This window comes from Littorina saxatilis, linkage group LG8, assembly GCF_037325665.1.
Source record: "Littorina saxatilis isolate snail1 linkage group LG8, US_GU_Lsax_2.0, whole genome shotgun sequence".
In the NCBI taxonomy this organism is placed as follows: Eukaryota; Metazoa; Mollusca; class Gastropoda; order Littorinimorpha; family Littorinidae; genus Littorina; species Littorina saxatilis.
In genome coordinates this window covers 37,237,483-37,262,922 of record NC_090252.1, presented here as the reverse complement: position 1 = coordinate 37,262,922, position 25,440 = coordinate 37,237,483, and the positions used below count along the sequence as shown (strand labels likewise).

Sequence of the window (25,440 nt, the reverse complement as noted above, 5' to 3'; positions counted from 1 at the left end):
TCCAACAAATTTGAACACATTTTCAAATTCTGTAATCCAGATTTCTGGACAGGATCTTTTATCCTTGTATAGTTTTAGGTCTATGCGAGTGTGTGGACGGCTGCAGAACGGTTTCATAGCTTAGGTACAAGATTTGTTGATGACCTGATTTAAAATTTCTGCGTAGTTTCCAGGCAACAAAGACTGCAAGCAAACTTGTGACGTCAGTGGCAACCATGCAAAATGACTGTGTCATTGCTGCAGACTCTGTCTATGTCACTGGATTGGAGAGAAAGGTAAGATATTATGAAAGTGAAGACTTAGGTATATGTTCGGTAAATATGTTTTTGTAGTTAGTTGTGCATTTGTGTTAACATGTATAGGCATGTATGAACTTATATATGTATCAATGTAAGTGTGTATTCATGTAGCCTTCCGGGTGGAAGGTTCGGGTAAGCAGGTGTGGAGCTCTGTCTGAATAGATCTGTTTTCGGTCTGTGAACATGAGTGTCTGTCTGTCTGTCTGTCTGTCCCTCTGTCTTTATGTATGCATGTATTCAAATAATACAGAACACTTTGTAAACTCATTGGAATCACGTTGCAACAACAACAACAACAACAACAACAACAACAACAACAACAACAACAACAACAAACAAACAAGCAAACACACAAAGATTTAAATGAATTTTTACTTGGGCGTTGCTAAAATGAGAGCTTTAAAATTCCATGCACGTTTGAGGTTTACTATCCTCCAGACATCAGGCGAGTTTTATTAACCTTGATCAGATTTCAAAGTTATGGCGGAATCGTATTGCCCCCCCCCTCCCCCCCTGGCCTCCCCCTCCCCTCAAAAAAACGGAAGAGGGGGGAGGGGGGGAGTATCAGATGCTTTGAAATGTACTTATTTGATAGTCTTTGCTATAACCCGCACAGATGATAATCGTGTCGGCAACTGACCTTGTGAAACCAGCTTTCCGATGACACACTTTTTCAGATTGTAGCCTGGATACAACCCGCAGATCATGACTCACTGTCGGTGCATTACGATAGGGTGATGGCATTCTCCAGGACTTCCGGTCAGCTGATCACCATAACAACGCCACGAGGACCAGATCAAGCAACGGTCAGGAATTGTTGGATGACCTTTTTTTCTCACTCTCTTTCTCTCTCTTTCCCACCCTTTTTACATTTAGTCAAGTTTTGACTAAATGTTTTAACGTAGAGGGGGGAATCGAGACGAGGGTCGTGGTGTATGTGCGTGTGTGTGTGTGTGTCTGTCTGTCTGTGTGTGTGTGTGTAGAGCGATTCAGACTAAACTACTAGACCGATCTTTATGAAATTTGACATGAGAGTTTCTGGGTATGATATCCTCAGACGTTTTTTTCATTTTTTTGATAAATGTCTTTGATGACGTCATATCCGGCTTTTCGTGAAAGTTGAGGCGGCACTGTCACGCCCTCATTTTTCAACCAAATCGGTTGAAATTTTGGTCAAGTAATCTTCGACGAAGCGCGGACTTCGGTATTGCATTTCAGCTTGGTGGCTTAAAAATTAATTAATGACTTTGGTCATTAAAAATCTGAAAATTGTAAAAAAAATATTATTTTTATAAAACGATCCAAATTTACGTTCATCTTATTCTCCATCATTCGCTGATTCCAAAAACATATAAATATGTTATATTCGGATTAAAAACAAGCTCTGAAAATAAAATATATAAAAATTATTATCAAAATTTTGTTTCCAAATCAATTTAAAAACACTTTCATCTTATTTCTTGTCGGTTCCTGATTCCAAAAACATATAGATATGATATGTTTGGATTAAAAACACGCTCAGAAAGTTAAAACGAAGAGAGGTACAGAAAAGCGTGCTATCCTTCTCAGCGCAACGAATACCCCGCTCCCCTTGTCAATTCCACTGGCACTGCCTTTGCCACGGGCGGTGGAGTGACGATGCTACGAGTATACGGTCTTGCTGCGTTGCGCTGCGTTCAGTTTCATTCTGTGAGTTCGACAGCTACTTGACTAAATGTTGTATTTTCGCCTTACGCGACTTGTTCTTTCTCTCTCTTTCTGTCTCTCTTTTTATATTTAGTCAAGTTTTGACTAAATATTTTAACATCGAGGGGGAATCGAAACGAGGGTCGTGGTGTATGTGCGTGTGTCTGTGTGTCTGTGTGTCTGTGTGTGTGTGTGTGTGTGTGTAGAGCGATTCAGACTAAACTACTGGACCGATCTTTATGAAATTTGACATGAGAGTTCCTGGGTATGAAATCCCCGAACGTTTTTTTAATTTTTTTGATAAATGTCTTTGATGACGTCATATCCGGCTTTTCGTGAAAGTTGAGGCGGCACTGTCACGCCCTCATTTTTCAACCAAATTGGTTGAAATTTTGGTCAAGTAATCTTCGACGAAGCCCGGGGTTTGGTATTGCATTTCAGCTTGGTGGCTTAAAAATTTATTAATGACTTTGGTCATTAAAAATCTGAAAATTGTAAAAAAAAATAAAAATTTATAAAACGATCCAAATTTACGTTTATCTTATTCTCCATCATTTGCTGATTCCAAAAACATATAAATATGTTATATTCGGATTAAAAACAAGCTCTGAAAATTAAATATATAAAAATTATTATCAAAATTAAATTGTCCAAATCAATTTAAAAACACTTTCATCTTATTCCTTGTCGGTTCCTGATTCCAAAAACATATAGATATGATATGTTTGGATTAAAAACACGCTCAGAAAGTTAAAACAAAGAGAGGTACAGAAAAGCGTGCTATCCTTCTTAGCGCAACTACTACCCCGCTACGAGTATACGGTCTTGCTGAAAAATGGCGTTGCGTTCAGTTTCATTCTGTGAGTTCGACAGCTACTTGACTAAATATTGTATTTTCGCTTTACGCGACTTGTTTCTCTCTCTCTTTCTCTCTCTTTCCCACCCTTTTTCTCTCTCTCTCTTTCTGTCTCTCTTTTTTCTCTCTCCCTCTCTGCCTGTCTGCAAGTTTCTCCAACTGTCTGTCAGTCTCTCTGTCTCTGTGTCTCCCTCTCTCTCTCTCTCTCTCTCTCTCTCTCTCTCTCTCTGTGTCTCTGTGTCTCTCTCTCTCTCTCTCTCTCTCTCTCTCTCTCTCTGTTTGTCTCTCTCTCTCTCACTCTCTCCTCCCTCTCACTCTCCTCTCTCTCACTCTCTCTCTCTCTGTCTTTCTCTCTCTGTGTCTGTTTCTCTCTCTCTCTCTCTCTCTCTCTCTCTCTCTCTCTCCGTCTCTCTCTCTCGCTCTGTCTCTCTCTGTCTGTGTCTCCCTGTCTCTCTCTCTCCATCTATCTCTCTCTCTCGCTTTCTTTCTCTCTCTGTGTCTCTCTCTTTAGTGGCTTCAAGTCATTATCGTATTATTTCTACTGCGAAATCTTTTAGATTTAAAAACTAAAAGGAATATACGATCATAGCTTTGGTCTGATCGAGATATATTTGGTTGCTGTAAAAAAAAAAAATGTCTAAGGACAAACCAAACTGTCTTCCTTTCTGAGCGTCTAAGGCAGTTGAACATAGGCACATGTAAACAATATTCTTAATACAATAACCATACGGGTTTTATGTGCCTCTTTTGAATGTTCTTCTTGTAATTCTATACCGGTTTGTGTTTTATAATCGTTGACAGTCAGATTAGGAAATTTTTCCGTTTTAATGTATTTTGACAATAAAGTGCTGTTATTGTTATTGTTATTGTTATTGCCAGACCGTTATGTACGATTCCCCGGTAACAGTAGTTCCAAATTTGAAGTGTGTAAGCAATAGCCGAACAACAAGGTACTTTCTTTGGCTAAGAGAGTCTGAACAAAATACTATGTATGTAAATCATTTGCTTGAGAAAGAAAAAGGGGTGCTTTGTGAGAATGGTGGAGGGGGTGGGGGTGTGGAGGCTGGAAATCTCAGAATGGTTGTATGCCAACATGAAGTTTAAACAATACATTCTCTGAACTTATTCAGTTCTGTTTTTGAACAGGTGCAGAATCCAAGGTCACTGCTTGAAGGTAAGACACAAATGGAAAGACTTCTCTTTAGTACTACTTTTTGCAATGTAAATTGCTTTAATTTCAAATTGATCAAACAGACGGACGGCCATGATAGCTTAGTGGTTAGGACATCGGTCTTCAAGTAGTCATACTCAAATGAAACTTTGGCAGTACTTGTATTAATAAGTTATCTGCACGTATGCAGAGTCATGGATATTTGTGGATGCAAGTCAACAATCTTATGACCGTTTTTAAAACTCTTTCTGGAAGATGAATAACATCTGAAAGAACGTCTCGTATGTGGACATAATATCCTCAAAGTTTGAAAGCAATCCACTATTTTATTGCTGAAATACAGTACTTTTTCTCGTGGTACCCTTCAACATTGATACAAAAACCTCCCGTTTTCGACAATGTTTGAACACCTGCAGCAGTTGGAATGGCATAACACAACAAGACGTAATACAGCTAAACAAGATAGCTAGATCATTGAGTTGACTGTCTCCTCGTATGTAAAATTTGCCTAGTTGTACGGTTTCGGAATTTTCGTCGACTTTTAGGTGCTACCTTACATTTTTTCAATTCGGTTTTGGGGGTACACTCTTTGAGCGGTTATGACGTATGTGACCCCTGTAAAAGTATTTGACTCAAAAAGGGTGCACGATAGCCAAATTGAGAACTATAAATGACATGAATGCTTTAGTTGAGGTAAGAAAGTTGTCGCAATACCGCTCAGTTTTGTTATTTGTTAAGATATTCTGTCTTGGTAAAAGCGTTTGTGTTGAAACACGTATACGTAATTGTAAGCTAAGTGCTGATTTTTTTTTTCACTTGACACCTATGCAACAGAAATTAAACCCTACGCCAACATTACAAGGGTTTAGGGTATATAAGAAGGCTTGTCATCAAACAACAAAATTCGTAATGCTCAAATAGAATAATCGAACTAGCTAAAAAGTAAATTCATGATCTGTCACTTGTGGATAAAAATGGCCTAAACAATCTGATATTCTTCGTTTAATGTTGTCATGAAATTGAAATGTCTTAATAAAGAAATTAATTGTAAAATGTGCCCAAGATGACATTTGATAGAAGCCTTCATGTGCTCGACATTTCGGACATATTATTTTGTGCTTGTTTCATTTTAACAAACTTGTGATAGGTAATTTGTTACTGGCATGTTCCATCGTGCTATGAATATTCCCAACAAAAATCAACAACAAAAATCAACAACGCAAAACAACAACAAAAATCAACAACAAAAATCAACAACGCAAAACAACAACAAAAATCAGCAACAAAAATCAGCAACGCAAAACAACAACAAAAATCAACAACAAAAATCAACAACAAAAATCAACAACGCAAAACAACAACAAAAATCAACAACGCAAAACAACAACAAAAATCAACAACAAAAATCAACAACAAAAATCAACAACAAAAATCAACAACAAAAATCAACAACGCAAAACAACAACAAAAATCAACAACGCAAAACAACAACAAAAATCAACAACGCAAAACAACAAAAATCAACAACGCAAAACAACAACAAAATCAACAATAAAAATCAACAACGCAAAACAACAACAAAAATCAACAACAAACATCAACAACGCAAAACAACAACAAAAATCAACAACAAAAATCAACAACAAAAATCAACAACAAAAATCAACAACAAAAATCAACAACGCAAAACAACAACAAAAATCAACAACGCAAAACAACAACAAAAATCAACAACAAAAATCAACAACAAAAATCAACAACAAAAATCAACAACAAAAATCAACAACAAAAATCAACAACAAAAATCAACAACAAAAATTAACAACACAAAACAACAACAAAAATCAACAACGCAAAACAACAACAAAAATCAACAACAAAAATCAACAACAAAAATCAACAACGCAAAACAACCAAATAAAACAAGCAAGAACAAAAAGCATAACGTAGACTATTCCATGAATTAACAAAATGTGATTTTGTGATTAAGGTTTGAAGCGTCAAGTTTTGACTAAATGTTTTAACATAGAGGGGGAATCGAGACGAGGGTCGTGGTGTATATATATATATATGTGTGTGTGTGTGTGTGTGTGTGTGTGTGTGTGTGTGTGTGTGTGTGTGTGTGTGTGTGTGTGTGTGTGTGTGTGTGTGTGTGTGAGGAGCGATTCAGAGTAAACGACTGGACCGATCTTTATGAAACTTTACATGAGAGTTCCTGGGAATAATATCCCCATACTTTTTTTCAATTTTTTAATAAATGTCTGTGATGACGTCACATGCGGCTTTTTGTAAAAGTTTAGGCGGCACTGTCACACTCTAATTTTTCAATGAAATTGATTGAAATTTGGGCCAAGCAATCTTCGACAAAAGCCGGACTTTGGTATTGCACTTCAGCTTGGAGGCTTAGAAATGAATTAATGAGTTTGGTAATTAAGAATCGGAAAATTCGGTCACCCAATCCTATGAAGACGGAGGATTAAAGATGGTTGACGTGAAAAGTTTTCTGTCATCTCTAAAAATTGTTTGGTTAAAAAGAGTTGTTGGTCTTACTGGATTAATATCAAGATTATTGGCTAAAGCATGTCCATCTGTTATAACAATTAATACGAAAGGAGAGGAATTTGCAAATGTTTTGATGCAGAGAATAGAAAACCCGTTTTGGACCGATGTTTTTAAACATTATAAGAAACTACACGGAAAATGTGACCCTACAACCTTTAACGATTTTGTATCAGAATGTTTACATTATAATGTTAATATTCGCAGAGATAAAAAGACAGTGTACATTCAAAACTGGATCGACAATGGAATTGCTCAGATTGGTCATATTTTGGGACAAAATGGATACTTATCCTATAATGCATTTAAAATTAAATATCCAAATGTGCGAGGAGATTTTGTATTGTACCAAGGTGTAATCCAGGCTGTTAAAAAATATCAGAGAAAAATCGGCTTAGAATTTGATAAACATTTTATTATGACAGAGCCCAATGTGTGGAAATGTATTTGTAAAGGCAAGACACAACTTATTTACAAAAAGCTGAATGAACATGTTACGGTCCCAAAATGTATCCAAAAATGGTCTGAATCCTTAGACTGTTTGTTAGATAAGAAGGCTATTTTTCAACATGTTTTTAAAACAACAAAAGACACTTGTCTGAGATGGTTCCAGTACCGACTATTGTACAGAATTTTGCCCACAGAACGGTTTCTATTTTTGCGAAAAATTGTGGATACGTCATTGTGTACATTTTGTGGTAGAAATGAAGAAACCCTTTTACATATGTTTTGGGAGTGTGATAAAGTGCAGACTTTTTGGATAGAATTTGTAAATTGGCTAAAGGCGAACTGCACCCATTGTGACAATTTAAAACTGTCTAAAGAACTGGTTCTTCTTGGAGTTGCGAACAATGTTGTCACCGATAAAGCTTTTGATGTGTTAGTAATCTGTGCCAAACACCATGTATATATTTCCAAAATGAACAAAAAGACCCCTCATTTTCAGACGTTTAGTAGAAATTTGAAGCAAAGATTTATTTGTGAAAAGTATAACGCAGTTGTAAATAATACAGTAGATAAATTTTACAAGGATTGGCGCCTGTATATGCATGTTTTGATGTAACCCCTTTATATATATATTTTTTTTTTTTGGGGTTTTTTTTTTTCAAAACCTTCTGATACTGCGACCACCAAGCTCTGAACATCCCCCCCCCCCTCCCATCCTCCCACCCCATGTATGTTGTAATTGTTCAAGTGTTTTTCGGTTATATGGATCTGTCCTTTTGGTTAAGTGATGTCCTGTAATGTACAGAATTATATGTATCATTGTATGTAAAAAAAATAAAAAAAAATTCACCAAAAGAGAATAAAAAAAAAAATAAAAAAAAAAGAATCGGAAAATTATAATTAAAATTATTTTGTTATAAAACGAACGAAACACAATTTCATCTTATTATTTACCCTTTTTTTTTATACCAAAAACATATAAATATTATTTGAATTAAAAAAAGCTGTACAATTGGTATGAATTCTTTTTTTTCTTAAAAAAAAGAAGTTATATTGTTATAATTTGTACTATAACACGCTTAAACAGTAGGTATGCATTCTTATTTAGTCTACCACTGCCTGATACTCCCGTTGATAATTATGCTTTCTAGTCCAGAGGGTATGCTTCATTATAGCTGGAGCAATGTAGTCTGTCTCACATAAAACTTGCTTTTGGTTTCTAAAAAACCGAATATGAAAATTATGATTAAGATAACATTTCTCAAATGGATTTAAAAATAATTTAATCTTATATATTGTCGGTTCCTGATTAAAAAAAAACAAAGATACGATATGTTTGGATTAAAAACAAGCTCAGAAAGTTAAAAAGAATAGAGATACAGAAAAGTGTGCTATATATCCTGCTCAGCGCAACCACAACCGTGCTATATCTGTCTTGGCAATGTCACTGCCTTTGCCACGAGCGGTGGACTGACGATGCTACGAGTATACGGTCTTGCTGAAAAATGCAGAGCGTTCAGTTTCATTCTGTGAGTTCGACAGCTTGACTAAATGTTGTATTTTCGTCTTACGCGACTTGTTTTCTCTTACAGAAATCAAAGGCTGTGCATCGTACGAGGAAATGGAAGAGAAAATTCTGCAGCTTGCCCGGGAGCACATCACTGAAGATATTACTTGTGAAGTCAATAGTGTGCTGCAAGTCAACATCCTGCAGAACATAGGAGAAGAGGAAATTAAACATCCCATATTCCTCGACCTTAGACAAGGTAAACATGCAGCTGAGTGTGTCTTTGACTGCAATGTAAATGAGAGGCCATTTGGCGCGAGATGACTCCCCGCCCACCTCACTTACTTTTTTCACCTTGCTTTTTCTGTCACATATGTATGCGTTGTGTTTCTGAATGTGGGAATATGGTAGTAGAAAGGAAAAGAAAGTTAAGGGGAGGGTGGGATAGATGGGGGTAGAAGATGGAACATCCCTTTTATGTGAGAGAGTCCTGCATAGGCACAGTCTGCTGGGAAGATCAAACCCGTTTTAGCCGACTCATCACATACAATTATTATAAAAAAATCACTTTGCAAAATGCGCTTAGAATAATATCTGCTTGAAGCCTCCATGTGCTGGGCATTTCAGACATATTTGTGCTTGTTCTATTTTAACAAAGTGTGATTTATGCTGGCATTTTCCCTCTTGCTATGAGCAGGATATCCAATCCACATCCCTCATTTTGTCTGAGGCTGAAAGTCGCTGTTCATTGTCAATTCTTGTTACTCTCTCAGGTGTCAGGAGAATTGGTCTAATAACTCTCACATACTCTATTGCACGTGTCACATTCATTTAGAGCCCTTACGTGCCTTTGTTTCTCAGATCGTCTTCTTTTCTGTATTCAGGTTTCGGTACCGTGGAAAGGGTTGAGGGCATCCTGCCACAAAGATGTGCAGGTGTCTTCACGTTTCATGCAGATGACTTACCCACCCTCTTGGGCACTGACGGCATGCAGGTGATGCAGCTCTTTACTCAGGGTCGGATCAAGGCGAAGGTCGACAACTCTGCAGCTCTGCTCAGATTTCACGAATTTGCAAAACAAGCATTTGGGATGTTGTGATGGAAGAATGTGAGGGGATGGGCATTGCGGATAAGGATAAGGAATCATATAGTCCTGTGAAGTTACCCTGATGGGAATTGGGGAATTGTTCACTGGGGTAGTTGCCACACAGTACGGCGCTACCCATGTTTTTCTCCCTTCATGCGTGTATTCATATGTCTACATACTGAGTTGTTTGCTGTAAACTTTGGATCTTTATCGGGCGCATGCGTGAACGGGGCGGTGTTCGTACACCGATGAGAAAGTTTGCTCTGGGAAATAAATCCCTTGCCGAACGAGGTGGTCTGCTGTTGCTCAAATTTCAAATTTCAAAGAGCACTGCTGAAGCACACTGTTGTAACGAAAGAATGTAAGGTGATGGGCTGTAAGGATAAGGTATCATAGAGTCCTGTGAGGTAACCCTCATGGGAATTCGGGCTGCTTTATCACTGGGGAAAGCGAGCTGCTATACAGCACCGCGCAACCAGTTTCTTTTTATTTCTGCTTGTGTGTATCTATGTGTCCAACCCCAGCATGTGTTCAGTGGTTGGGGTGCTACCATAATTCGTGACATGTACTTTCTAATGATTTTGGGTGCTCTGACCTATTGCAAAATCTGTTTCATTCCCAACCAAAACCTAATTGAGTTACAATGTACACTATACGTAAGTATTGAGCCGACATTTCAAGAAACCGAAATGAGTGGTTGGTTGAGATGTACGTTCTCCACTATAAACGGCGAAAGTATTGCTGCAGGCAACTATCTAGAGAGACACCCCCCCCCCCTACCGAACATCATAATTGAGACATGACATTCAGGAATTACCCTAGAAAGAAAGGGAGAGATGGTTTGTTTAGGACTACTAATGTAATGTATACAAAAAAACGTTCATTGTTTATTTAACATTCGAAGAGTTAATTAAATATCTGGTAGCTTTTTGTACAATCATAAAAAAAGCACATACAGCATTTGATCTTTCTTTTGTGATTCTGATTGAGGAGAATATATGAAACTAGCCGATCGAACCTAAATGAGATATTTTGAGATGTACAAAACATGTCATTCTGTCGTTTCGTCAGTTTGCTTTATGAATAATTTATTACACATACTGTTTATAGCATTATTTCTTTGTGATTTTTCAGTTGTATTGCAAAAGAGTATATAATAATAACTTCTCGTGGTTTTTCTTTTCTTCTTTGATTAGATATGTAAGTGAAGCTGGTGAATTCTAATGTCCATATTTTCGAGAAATAAAGCACAGAACGGTGTGTTTAGCATAACACTAGAAAACCGAATGTTATCCAACTCAGAACTGCACATTCTGTTTTGGATGAAATAAGAGAAAAAAATTAACGTTTTAGGTTGTTCATTAAATCGATAAGATCGGCTAAAAATGGAGGAAGGGAGACAACACAGATTATTCGTTGGCCGGGATAATGTAAGACGTGAAACATGTCTGTAGCAATGGTTTTTCGAGTTAGTTGATTTTTGTTTTTGTATGTTGATGCGTTGAGAGTGTTTGCCAATTTAACTGTTTTCTTGCTTGTTTGTGTGTGTTTTGTTGTTGTGCTTGTACACTGTAGTGGATGTTCCTTGTCATTCATTTCTGTTAAAATGTGTTGTCTGCTTTTGTGCCTTGGTAATGCATTTCAATTACAAACCTTTGGTATAGTTTTATTCATGTACACTCCGTTTTGCCATGTAATACATGTTATGGTGTCGATCTCCTTCATTAAAAATGCAGAAGAAACATTATTGAATTGAATTGGAATTTTGACCTTGATCATAACGGAAATAATTAATCAGAGTTTGAAATAAATGTGTTGCAGTTACAATGTTTATTGTTTGCTAGCTTTTTTCACATTATGCGTATGTTTATAGTTCCTTCAAGTGAATATCTGTTTTCGGAAACTTTATTAAAATACATTTAAAGGAACACTCCTTTCTGTTAAACCTTAAAAGGGCTTCCTGTGTCGTGGACGACCCAGATCCTCACAGAAGTTGCTTTATCTTAAAAACAATTTGGAGTTTTTGGTTGAGACTTCATGTAATCCTCAAACACCATAGAACCTTCCCATCAACTATTTTTGTGAGGAATCCTCTTTGTAAACAAACAAACAAACGATAGCGTAAAGTGAACAACACAGTCCGGATATTGTGGGTCATGTCCCAAATGGAATTAAACAGAGAATTGTATTGTGATAATCCCCTAAACATCTCTCACAGTGACATTGGTTACAACAGTATTTTATTCATAAACACACACATGATACTACAACAATATGTTTACAAAGGAGCACAACAAGTTTAAAACTTATCGTAAGTGCTCACATAATCATACCTGTAATTTCGACAACAAATAATACTCTGTCTGTCTCTCAATATATCTATAATTATGTGACTGTCATTGACATTCACATTCGCAGTGTTTGTTTGTTTGTTTGTTTATGTGTTGCTTAACGTCCAGCCGACTACGCAGAGCCATATCAGGACGAGGAAGGGGGGGATGAAGGGGGCCACTTGTCAAGCGATTCCTGTTTACAAATGCACTAACCCATTACTTGTGTCCCAACAGGCTTTAGTAAAACTAAATTAATACCTACTGGAAGATTACCAGTTTCCAGTATGTTAAAATAGGCTTAACCTATCTACTGCTGGACTTACATCAGAACACTAACAGATTAAACTATACATGAATCGCGAGACAAGCGGCAAGAGAAGAGATTTTTGGAAAAAATACAGGTGAATGAGCAAGAAGGCAGAAAAAAGAAAAGAATTCATGAAGAAAAGAGAGCATGACAGGAAAGAGGAACCAAAAATCTACCTAACAGCAAACTAGAAAGCTCCTGCGGTTCCAAAAACAGGAGGGGCCTTTAATTTCATAACCGCAGTGCCCCACTGCGGGACATTCGCAGTGACATTCATATTTAACTATAGGGTCAACCAGTCTCATACCATGTATTGAGGCCTTCTAACTGTGGAAGTCTATGACGTTTCAAAGCTGTATCGTCAATAATGCATGTGCATACCTGAATTCTTAGATATTTTGTAAACCTTCGCCGGTGGTCGTGGGTCCGTGTGGACCCAGAAGGGTGTTTAATTGCAAATATCTCTTAAACTAGTTGGAATTTTTTAATGAGCTTTTAAGAATGCCTCTGGCACCCAAAAAGCTCTTATGTCCTAAAAGATCATTACATTTCAGCGAGAAGTATTTAAAAAAAAAAGGTCAAATTTAGACGACAAACGGAAGACATTGTTGGACCGTGCGCACCCATGTTTCTCAAAGAAGGAAAAACGTGCATCCCCTTCCGTAGACGCCGTGGGGCTGTGTGGACCCATGCTTCCCAAAGAAGGAAAAACGTGCATCCCCTTCCGTAGACGCCATGGGGCCGTGCGGACCTATGCTTCTCAAAGAAGGAAAAACGTGCATACTCTTCTGTAGACGTCTTGGGGCTGTGTGGACCCATGCTTCTCAAAGAAGGAAACATAAGCATACCCTTCCGTAGACGCCGTGGGGCCGTGCGGACCCACGATCGACGTCTACAGAGGGGTATGCATATTTTTCCTTCTTTGAGAAGCATGGGTCCACACGGCCCCACGATGCCTTCCGTGTGTAGTCGATAACCCGGCCTGGCGAAGGTTAATGTAAGGACCCCACCCGTCCATACAGTCAAACTCTGCTAAAACTATGACTCAATGCACAAGTACTCAAGTGAGCCCCAAACAATAGCTCTATCAGGCAACATCTCATCCTCTGGACACTTCTGAAGCACTTCTCTCTGTGGCTCCACTGGCCTCGGAACCGTCCACATTAGGCTGGTCAGGCTGAATGTTAGGAGCGCTGTGCATGTGGGTAGCCTTGCCTGTGAATGACTCAGCGCTGCCAGCAACCTGAGGACCATTGTCCTGAGGGGCGTTGTCTGAAGGGGCGTTGGGTGACAATTCTTAAAATGTTAACATCATGTGCCTGTCCCTGATCACAGACAATATCAGTTCGTAGAAGACTACTGTCATGTGCCTGTTGCTGATCACACAAAACAGTTGCAATAGCATTACATTCTTGCTCTTCCTCGTTGCATGTGTTAGCGTCGCAAATGACAGTGGAATTTCAACAAACATGAAATAAATCAACAGCTTTCACATCCTTTTAACGGGGATGTAGTACAAAGAAGGATGTGAGTCATTCAGGCAAAGCGCATTTTCATCACACTCACACGTTCACAACATTCGTTTTCCTCAATCATACACACGCGCATAATCATGTTATCATTGACGTCGTTGCTTGCTTCTCCCTGTCGCAGTGTAGAGGGACTGGCCCACACACGGCCGCGCAACGCATCACAGGCTGGCTGTGTGACACACTTTCTGAGCTCAGTACCTTTGTATCTTCATCAGAACAAATAATACTCTGCCTGTCTCTAAATACATCCATAATATTCTGACTGTTATTGATTACAACAGTCAGCGAATCTCGAAGCTTCTCATTCCTTTTACTTGTTTGACATCTGAGCATACAATGTTCGTCTTGCATATCGTTATAATTATATACCCCTAATATTCACACAAGTCTGTTTTTCCTTCTCCACATCCCTCTTACTTTCACAGCTATTCTGTTTTTCATACGCTTCTTTCTTTGCACCATAACAACAGTGTTAGCAGTCTGATCTTCATCCTCCACCTTCTCCTTCCTTTTGACAGATGAGGATACAATGTTCGTCTTCCATATCCTTATCTTTACCAGTAGTGTTCACACAAGTCTGTGTTTCCTTCTCCACCTCGTTCCTTCTGCTACATGTACCACTACCGTTATTATCGCTACCAACACTTTGTCTGTGCCAATAAGTGCCTGCTTTTTATATTTAGTCAAGTTTTGACTAAATATTTTAACATCGAGGGGGAATCGAAACGAGGGTCGTGGTGTATGTGCGTGTGTGTGTGTGTGTGTGTGTGTGTGTGTGTCTGTCTGTGTGTGTGTGTGTGTGTGTGTGTGTGTGTGTGTGTGTGTGTAGAGCGATTCAGACTAAACTACTGGACCGATCTTTATGAAATTTGACATGAGAGTTTCTGGGTATGAAATCCCCATACGTTTTTTTCATTTTTTGGATAAATGTCTTTGATGACGTCATATCCGGCTTTTCGTGAAAGTTGAGGCGGCACTGTCACGCCCTTATTTTTCAACCAAATTGGTTGAAATTTTGGTCAAGTAATCTTCGACGAAGCCCGGACTTCGGTATTGCATTTCAGCTTGGTGGCTTAAAAATTAATTAATGACTTTGGTCATTAAAAATCTGAAAATTGTAAAAAAAAATAAACATTTATAAAACGATCCAAATTTACGTTTATCTTATTTTCCATCATTTGCTGATTCCAAAAACATATAAATATGTTATATTCGGATTAAAAACAAGCTCTGAAAATTAAATATATAAAAATTATTATCAAAATTAAATTGTCGAAATCAATTTAAAAACACTTTCACCTTATTCCTTGTCGGTTCCTGATTCCAAAAACATATAGATATGATATGTTTGGATTAAAAACACGCTCAGAAAGTTAAAACAAAGAGAGGTACAGAAAAGCGTGCTATCCTTCTTAGCGCAACTACTACCCCGCTCTTCTTGTCAATTTCACTGCCTTTGCCATGAGCGGTGGACTGACGATGCTACGAGTATACGGTCTTGCTGAAAAATGGCATTGCGTTCAGTTTCATTCTGTGAGTTCGACAGCTACTTGACTAAATATTGTATTTTCGCCTTACGCGACTTGTTAATCTCTGTTCTGGTATGAAAAACATTTCCTGACTACTATATTCAGACATCTGTCAACTTTCGCTCATGTTAAATAAAGGCTTGACATCTTCAATTTATTGCACTGTATGATAGATTAGTTCTGTTCACACTGTCAATGTCCCGCAGTGGGGCACTGCGGTTATGAAATTAAAAGCCCCTCCTGTTTTTGGAACCGCAGGAGCTTTCTAGTTTGCTGTTAGGTAGATTTTTGGTTCCTCTTTCCTGTCATGCTCTCTTTTTCTTCATGAATTCTTTTCTTTTTTCTGCCTTCTTGCTCATTCACCTGTATTTTTTCCAAAAATCTCTTCTCTTGCCGCTTGTCTCGCGATTCATGTATAGTTTAATCTGTTAGTGTTCTGATGTAAGTCCAGCAGTAGATAGGTTAAGCCTATTTTAACATACTGGAAACTGGTAATCTTCCAGTAGGTATTAATTTAGTTTTACTAAAGCCTGCTGGGACACAAGTAATGGGTTAGTGCATTTGTAAACAGGAATCGCTTGACAAGTGGCCCCCTTCATCCCCCCCCCCCCCTTCCTCGTCCTGATATGGCTCTGCGTAGTCGACTGGACGTTAAGCAACAAATAAACAAACAAACAAACAAACACTGTCAATGTTATTTCAATTCTGTATTTGATATTTGCAATTTTGTTGTTTTTGCTGAAAGCTCCTCAGCAGGGAGGACTTGAGGACTTGTGAAACTGCATTTGACATTTTTTAGCACCGTGATTATTCTTATTTTCATTCTGCGTTTAGTCTATGTTAGCTTTTTTATGTTTTTTGTGTTGCATGAGACAATTTTAAAATGAAGAAGTTTATATTCTGACATTGTTTAGCACATTGCTTGGCCGGTCGACATTAATATCAGATTCCCCATAACATGAAATAAAAAATGTAAATAAACACACACACACACACACACACACACACACACACACACACACACACACACACACACACACACACACACACACACACGAGAGAGAGAGAGAGAGAGAGAGAGAGAGAGAGAGGGAGACAGACAGACAGACAAACAGACAGAGACAGACAGACAGACAGACAGATAGACAGACAGACAGAGACAATGAGAGGCAGACAAAGATACTGACTGACAGACAGACAGACATACGGACGGACGGACGGACGGGCAGAATTGCTCGCGAAATCAGAGTTAAGCTCTATGTACCAACCCTTATGGTTCATAATGACACAAAAAGCAGAATACAGCATAAGCTGACCCAGCCCATGTCACTTACTTACGATTTCACCATAAGCTTAACGAAAGTCCAAGTGTGCAAACACTTGCAAGATTGTACGTGTGTGATTCTGACGTTCAAGTGCCTACTGCAGCATAGGCGTAACAATTAAGCTTATTAGACCAGCCCCACTTAGGTGTTTCCTGATGGAATATCAGCAATTATGTAAGAAGCACGGTCCTTCGAGAGAATTCATGTCTTGTGAAATTGTGATATGCAGATGGTTTTATTAATTTGCGCTGTGCACATTTTAAAAACGTCGACGCTCGAAGGTAAATACACTACTTTTTTTTCCATTTCTCTTGTAGTGCCAATTACTTGAATGCAAAGAGATCAATAGACAGCATTAAGGTAAGTTAAATACACATAATCTTTCTCTACAAAAATAAAACACATCAAAAACAAGTTTTTGTATTTGCTCCGTCATCATTTCGTCATTGTACTCTTCACTGACTTCTGGTTATTCCGAGTGTGGTGATTAATATAACTCTAAGTATGTATTTTTATAATGCAAATCTATTTTTGTGGAATTACGCTGTCATTACTGGTTGACCCACATATTAACAACATAATGCACTCTAGTTCGTAGGTTTGCTGCTGTCACAAACAATGTCAATGGGATGAGCATGTCTAAAAATCAAAGCACAAATACCTTGTTCTAGCCAAAATTACGAGAACAAAGGTCCACTTGGAGGGATGTGTTGGAGGATATTCTTTATTCTGTGCATGTCTGTGGCAGTACTGTAAACTACCTTGTAAACGCCCAGTGTCGAGAAAACGCCCATCCCCTAAACTAATAGAACAAGGGACTGTATGTGAGAGAAATAGAACAAGGGACTGTATGTGAGAGAAATAGAACAAGGGACTGTATGTGAACAAGGGACTGTATGTGAGAGAAATAGAACAAGGGACTGTATGTGAGAGAAATAGAACAAGGGACTGTATGTGAGAGAAATAGAACAAGGGACTGTATGTGAGAGAAATAGAACAAGGGACTGCATGTGAGAGAAATAGAACAAGGGACTGTATGTGAGAGAAATAAAACAAGGGACTGTATGTGAGAGAAATAGAACAAGGGACTGTATGTGAGAGAAATAGAACAAGGGACTGTATGTGAGAGAAATAGAACAAGGGACTGCATGTGAGAGAAATATAACAAGGGACTGTATGTGAGAGAAATAGAACAATGGACTGCATGTGAGAGAAATAGAACAAGGGACTGTATGTGAGAGAAATAGAACAATGGACTGTATGTGAGAGAAATAGAACAAGGGACTGTATGTGAGAGAAATAGAACAAGGGACTGTATGTGAGAGAAATAGAACAAGGGACTGTATGTGAGAGAAATAGAACAATGGACTGTATGTGAGAGAAATAGAACAATGGACTGCATGTGAGAGAAATAGAACAAGGGACTGTATGTGAGAGAAATAGAACAAGGGACTGTATGTGAGAGAAATAGAACAAGGGACTGTATGTGAGAGAAATAGAACAAGGGACTGCATGTGAGAGAAATAGAACAATGGACTGCATGTGAGAGAAATAGAACAAGGGACTGTATGTGAGAGAAATAGAACAATGGACTGCATGTGAGAGAAATAGAACAAGGGACTGTATGTGAGAGAAATAGAACAAGGGACTGCATGTGAGAGAAATAGAACAAGGGACGGCATGTGAGAGAAATAGAACAATGGACTGCATGTGAGAGAAATAGAACAAGGGACGGCATGTGAGAGAAATAGAACAAGGGACTGTATGTGAGAGAAATAGAACAAGGGACGGCATGTGAGAGAAATAGAACAAGGGACTGTATGTGAGAGAAATAGAACAAGGGACTGTATGTGAGAGAAATAGAACAAGGGACTGTATGTGAGAGAAATAGAACAAGGGACGGCATGTGAGAGAAATAGAACAAGGGACTGTATGTGAGAGAAATAGAACAAGGGACGGCATGTGAGAGAAATAGAACAAGGGACTGTATGTGAGAGAAATAGAACAAGGGACTGCATGTGAGAGAAATAGAACAAGGGACTGTATGTGAGAGAAATAGAACAAGGGACTGCATGTGAGAGAAATAGAACAAGGGACTGTATGTGAGAGAAATAGAACAAGGGACTGTATGTGAGAGAAATAGAACAATGGACTGTATGTGAGAGAAATAGAACAAGGGACTGCATGTGAGAGAAATAGAACAAGGGACTGTATGTGAGAGAAATAGAACAAGGGACTGTATGTGAGAGAAATAGAACAAGATAACAATGACAATGTACTCACCAAAAAAACAGCAACAAGAATACAAAAACAAGATCCGGTTTCGACTTATCGTCTTCGTCAGCAACTCTTCTATTTAGCTTATTGTTTTTGTAACTTGTGCTGACGAAGACGATAAATCAAAACCGGGTCTTGTTTTTGTATTCTTGTTGCTGTTTTTTGGTTAGTACATTTTGTAGTGTTAGCTTGCCCGGCCCCTACTTTAATGGATCAAAAACTGTGTATACGGTATAGTACCTTGTTCCCACTGACCACATTTGGATCAAGGATGGCAGGAGAAAAATGATTTGTTCTAATTGTTTGTAAAACGCAATACGGACATAGCATTCCGATGCATAATGACAAGATGCTACGATGCGGTCATACCGTTTGTCACTGCAGTCTCTGAATAGCCATGCTAAACAGGATGAAGATTTAGGAAACTCCTCTTAGGTTGAAGAGGTCGACTTTGGGGAATTTGGGGAACTTACATTTATGACACTATTCATTTTGTGCACGTTTGGGATTTCTGTTCAGACACTTGAGCTGCAATGCCGGTTATACAAAGCAGATCCTGAGTCAGTATCATTCAGTTTGCATTCACGATATGAGCATGACATTGTGTTTTTAACCATCACGCACAGGGATTTTTGTAAGGCACTTGCACACGGACGCTTGTGTGTCACAGACAAAGACAATTATATAGAGCTATAGACATTTTGAACAGAAACACATCCTATTGACATTTGTATACCAAGTAATCAAATACCAAGATTTCTCACGAGGAATTGATTCTGCATTGGGGACAGTACCTAGTAAACGACCACTCCCTACTTTTGAGCGAATTTGGTGCATAAGGGGGGGGGGGGCGTTTACAAGGTAGTTTACGGTACATACATGTATTAATAGATTGGTTGATTGACTGTTTAATGGATCTTTTTGTATCTTATTTTAAAGAAAATGAATTGCTGATTGATTAGTTTACCATTCATTCACTCATCTATTGATTCATTTATTCATACATTCGTTCTTTCGTGTATTCATAATGAATTCATGCATTCAATAATCACAACGAACAATAAAAAAAACACCTGTCGAATCGATTCGATACCAAACCACGTTACTTACAGACGGCAGAGCTACACGTTTTGTAGGCTCAATCTGCTAGCGGAAGTGTCTGTACAAAATACGTGCAAGATTCAGAAATACAGGCAAACAACAAAATGAAAGATTCCACTTCTCTGTGTTTATTTATGTATTTATTTTGTATTCGAATATTTCGCCCGTATTGATTCGACCATGTTCATAACTGATTTCTTGTTTTAGTTTGTTGTTTGACTCTTGTATGCTGTCTATCTGTACTTAGTAAAGTAAACTGTTTTGTTGATTTTGCATGGTCGCTTAAAAACTGCATGCCTGCATGTTTTGTCAGTGTGAATTGTTATTTTCGTGTGTGAAAGGTAGTTTGGTGCTATGAAAGGCGCAGTCCTTCCAACTTGATTTCCCGCAGTGGGGCACTGCGGTTATGAAATTAAAGGCCCCTCCTGTTTTTGGAACCGCAGGAGCTTTCTAGTTTGCTGTTAGGTAGATTTTTGGTTCCTCTTTCCTGTCATGCTCTCTTTTTCTTCATGAATTCTTTTCTTTTTTCTGCCTTCTTGCTCATTCACCTGTATTTTTTCCAAAAATCTCTTCTCTTGCCGCTTGTCTCGCGATTCATGTATAGTTTAATCTGTTAGTGTTCTGATGTAAGTCCAGCAGTAGATAGGTTAAGCCTATTTTAACATACTGGAAACTGGTAATCTTCCAGTAGGTATTAATTTAGTTTTACTAAAGCCTGCTGGGACACAAGTAATGGGTTAGTGCATTTGTAAACAGGAATCGCTTGACAAGTGGCCCCCTTCATCCCCCCCTTCCTCGTCCTGATATGGCTCTGTGTAGTCGGCTGGACGTTAAGCAACAAATAAACAAATCCAACTTGATTTACCATATTAGGTCTGGTCAGGCTTTTACATCGAACACGACCATCCGTCCAATTTGACACATATCAACAATCAACTAACCGGGTGCTTTTGGTGCAGGGTGGAAGTGTTTTGAAGATATAATTTCGAAGCGAACACTCGTGTCAATAGTCGAACTAAATTCATAAACAAATCCTAAGATCAACAGAAAGCTGTCAAGTCGGTAGGTGTCCAAGTGGAGGGATTGCCTTGATTAGCCCATACATACGTGTGGACATAAGTATAAGTTACAGCTCCGTCCATCCATGGTATCGCGTGATATTTTTTGTCGAGACTGGGTCAATGAATATGATGACGTCACTCGAGGCTCTGCCGAGAGTGACGTCATTATATTCTTCAGGCATGGGAATTGTCCGCCGAACGGCGGATTTCCGCCGAATTTTTTTTTTGTTCCGCCGAAAAAGCAAAGGTGTCCGCCGAAAAAATATAGGGGGGAGGCACACAAAAAAAGCACCGGTTACTTTTGCCTTTGCGCAAAAGCCCGCGAAAACTTTCCATACTTTGCTCACGCACTGCTACCGCCCGCCTCAGTTACTTGAACTTTTATGTTTGAAAGTAAACCAGATTGCACAGATTGTGTTACAAGTTACATTTTCCTGTTTGTCTCAACAGATCAAATTGTTAACAAATTTAAACCATATGTGAATGCCCCTGCTAAGGAGCCTTTCGTGTATTTTAGATTCTTTTTGTTTTGTTTGTGTTTTTGGTCATGCTTCTAGCTTGACTCGCATGCGACTTTCCGTGGTGGTGGCTTCCCCTTTTTTGATCTCCTTCTCACCTCTCCTTTCTTTCACTTTTCTTTCCTTATCTCATTTTTGCCCCTATTTGTTCCCATCTTGCAGCCACCTCTGTAGGTTCGCGTGCGGGTCTAGCTTGCTCTTTATCTTTTATTTTTTTTAATAAATTATGAGCGTCCTGGTACGACTTTTTGCAGTTCACTGGACGTTAAACAACGTAACAAACAAATTTATAAACGAGTGTGTAGCCTACGTTATTTTGATAGTAATTGCATGTGGCTGTATGGCTTACGCTAGACGCCATTAGCAAGCCTATAGAGATTTTCCCCACGGAGCGCACGGCCGGATCGCACGCTTTGTAACTGTAAGCCTAGTTTTTGCTGTCACGCGTAGTAATTTCTTGTTCACCTTCGCGGTTGACCACCTCTATTCTTGGTCACTTCGGCTGGGAAGCCGTTGAAGGATCAACATGTTTTAGAATAGATTTATTATTTTTTGCTCTGTTCCTGGACCCAGTTTTCTGCCAGCCTCCAGTTTTTATGAAGTTTAATTTGTAATTTTAACGTTAGTTGCTCGCCTTGAGCCTGTTTAGGGTAGGAAAATGCTGTCAAAGGCGAGTATACATTTCTGTCTCCATTCTGCTCTTTTATTTACCAAATTCGCGAAATTTCGATTCGAATCTTTGTTTGTCTGACTTCTTTCCTTCTCTTTGTATTAGTTTTTTTTTTTTTTTTTTCGTCCTTGCCTTGTCCCGTTGTGCTCTCACACCGCCCCGTCCCTGCACTCGCTGCTCCATCCACATCTGAATTTCGTTCCGCTGCCAGACTTGTCGATTTTACAGACGCTCCAGGGGGGGATGTCGGGTCGCTGCGGTAGGCTACCCTCGGAAGATGACACTGCACTTCTGCTGAGTCACTTCGACGGTGTTCAGTAGTGGGTCTGTCCCGAGCTAACGGAAGCAGCCCACTACCTACTATGCCCCCTACAAACGACATTGACTTTAAGTCGTGGAGCCAGACTGAGTGAGCGTCTCCTCCAGAGAGCAGACCTCCACCACGTCCCTCCGTCGACCCCCTAGAACGTCACACGTTGAAGACTGACAGCAGAACTACTATTCAGGGAAGGATCGAACAGGAACACTGAGACCAAGGTCACCATGAGAGCTCCGGGCATGAAGGGCCACACGAGCAAGGATAATTTATATTTTGGATGATTAATGAGATGAGGATGATTATTATGATGCTTTAGATTTCCAATTTGGTTTTTGAGACTACGTGACAGGGCAGCACTCTACGCTTACTGTCATAATATATCCTGGCGTCAACCAGGCCCGAGAACTGCCGCACCTGCGGTGTTAGTCAGGTATACAGAACCTGAGCACCCTCAAAGTCGCATTCGTTAAGTGAATGACACTCGGCTGTGTGATCCCAGCCTTCCCATAGGAACCATAGCACTTCCACTCTGGGTAGGAGCCGACTGTAGCCCGAAAAACCCACATGACCCTGATGGGATTCGAACCCACGACCTCCCGGCCCGCAGCCCGATGCGCTAACCACTGCGCTACGGGGCCCGGTCTTCGTCTTACGTTTTATCCATGTGAGGGGCGAGCTGAGACTGGTTGGTAGTGGCCTCATTTCCTAGGAGGTTTTTCTTTTTTATTATGATTTGGCCTTGAGCCGGTTTTGTTTGCTAACAATTTGTAAGATTTTGGTTCATGTTTGTGAGTTGTATTTGTTTTTCTCCGTCCTGTAATGTTGGTCAGCTTTCCTTTCACTGCGTGTTGTTTCTTGTCTAGTTAGCCTAGTATGTCATACGTTTATTTTTTGTAGTAGTTTTGCCTTGGTTTTCTAACATATTTTTCCTTGGTTTTCATGATAGCTTTAGTGATTTTTTCTTGATTTGCCGCCATGTTGGTTTTGGTCCGCCATCTTGTTTCGACCGCCATTTTGTTCCGGTTCCTTCTAGTTCTGGCATCCATCTGTGATATTTATGTTTTTAGGACAGTTTTAGGTTTAGTTTGAAGTTTCAAATTCTAAGTTTAGTTTTTTCTTTTATCAGTTTCCACCGCTCCGCGCTCCCACTCCGCCCAAGCCAGTGATGTCTACTCTACGCCCTAGCATCATTCCAATTTCCAAACTTAGATTAGCTTTTTTCCGCCACACTCCTATACAAAACCATTGACTCTCCATAGGCTTGTTTAGCCCTTTATATAATAATTTTGATGAACTGCTCGCTATTACTGTATGATCAGATCTACAATATAACTTTGATTAACTTTTCAATCCTAGTGTTCGTTTTGCTTTGTGAGCGCGTCGGTTCTTTGCAGCATCCAAATAACATCCTCCATTAAATCACATAAGTCATCTCAGGATCTTTCAGTTACTCAAGGGCAAGCACACCATATAATACATGTATATATTTCTTTTCTTCAAAAAAGCAAAAATTGGTACTAAAAACTCTGATTCTAAAAACAGAATTTAATTGCAAACTTGGAGCTCAGATGACACCAGATTGCACCATCTGGGTTCTTTGGAGAATTTTTTTTCCGGGGGAGCATGCCCCCGGACCCCCCTAGTAAAGCTAGGCGCTTCGCGCCGCCGACTTGACGCTTCGCGTCTTTAGTTATACATTTTCAGCCTTTTTTACAATTTTCAATTCCCATGCCTGAAATTCTTTCACCCCGTCGAGACAAAAAATATCACGCGATACCATGGATGGACGGAGCTGTAAAGTATATATGGCATGACCAAAGTAAGGAGAATTTGTCATGGGATGTGGAAACAAAGCATGGGAAATTCACCATGGGCAGAATAATCAACGCAAGCCTAGAAGTTGTAGAACTATATTTTGTTTCAGTCTTGGCAAGGCCAGTTTTGGCCGGAAAAGACATCATGAATTCATTCACCCTGCCGAGACAAAATACCAATTCCATGGATGAAAACGTATATATCCCGTGACGCATCAAAGCTAAATTTTGTTTTGAAATGTTTTCACAACGTACAGATAATTTATAACGGCATAATCGTCATCACAAGACAGGAAAAACGCATACTTTGTTTGTCGACTGCTACAAATCTAGCTTTGTTGGTTGACGGAGTGAAGAGAAGCTTCAATCGTACCTTCATCAACCGGAATAAATGCTCAGTCCGCTGTCATTTCGCAACTTAACTGAACATTGTTTTTTTTTCTTTAACTTTTTGGTTAACATTGAAACGGCAACCCAAAAGAGTGTTTCAGCTGTTTCAAGACACAGGCTCAGCTACTTCTTTTGAGTTGCTTATCAGTCTAAAATGACACCGGAAGCAAAACAATTGTCGCGCATACTGCCACAAAAATACGTCATGACAAAGTTACACGCAAAACAAAAGAGACTTTGACGTCATTTACTTTTGTTCGGACTTTTCCGTCTGTTCCTAGCTTGTCAGTGAAGACTTGACGTGAGTAAGCTTACCCAAAACGTCTTTTAGTTCTCTGTTCGCATTGCAGCTGTGAAATAACCAGTCTTGTGTCTCGGTCGTGTAGGTACAGAGTTTGCTTCTGCAATCGTTGTGTTCGTGTTGATGACGGCTTCGAAAGACAAATCAGCGAATCTATCGTGTGGAAGACATTTCTGTACAAAACACCGAACCCAACAGGAGGCTGTATTGATGCGTTTGCAATTTTCTGAAGAAATAAACTGCATGTGGTTAATTTCATCCGTTTAATGCTTGTCGAAACGAGCCATAAGGCTTTAGAATAAAAGATTTCACGCATTGCTTGGCCATCTGATCACAGATGAGGTCGCAGTT

The 25,440-nt window shown here is 39.2% G+C and overlaps 1 protein-coding gene and 1 non-coding gene across 4 annotated transcripts in view; one reads left to right on the top strand and one right to left on the bottom strand.

Annotated features, from left to right (window-relative positions):
• The window catches only part of LOC138973441 (uncharacterized), a 31,167-nt gene extending 19,728 nt beyond the window's left edge, over positions 1-11,439 (top strand). For all 3 annotated transcript variants that reach the window (XM_070346161.1, XM_070346160.1, XM_070346159.1), the window contains 5 exons: positions 167-275; positions 977-1,105; positions 3,988-4,015; positions 8,611-8,784; positions 9,410-11,439. In XM_070346161.1, coding sequence (XP_070202262.1) covers positions 167-275; positions 977-1,105; positions 3,988-4,015; positions 8,611-8,784; positions 9,410-9,624 — 655 coding nt within the window. In that variant the 3' untranslated portion in view covers positions 9,625-11,439. The remainder of the gene's footprint in view (positions 1-166; positions 276-976; positions 1,106-3,987; positions 4,016-8,610; positions 8,785-9,409) is intronic.
• Positions 11,440-23,149: 11,710 nt separating this feature from the next.
• Positions 23,150-23,222, bottom strand: Trnar-gcg (transfer RNA arginine (anticodon GCG)). The gene has a single exon. It is a non-coding gene; the product is annotated as a tRNA-Arg (tRNA).
• Between the last annotated feature and the right edge of the window lie 2,218 nt (positions 23,223-25,440).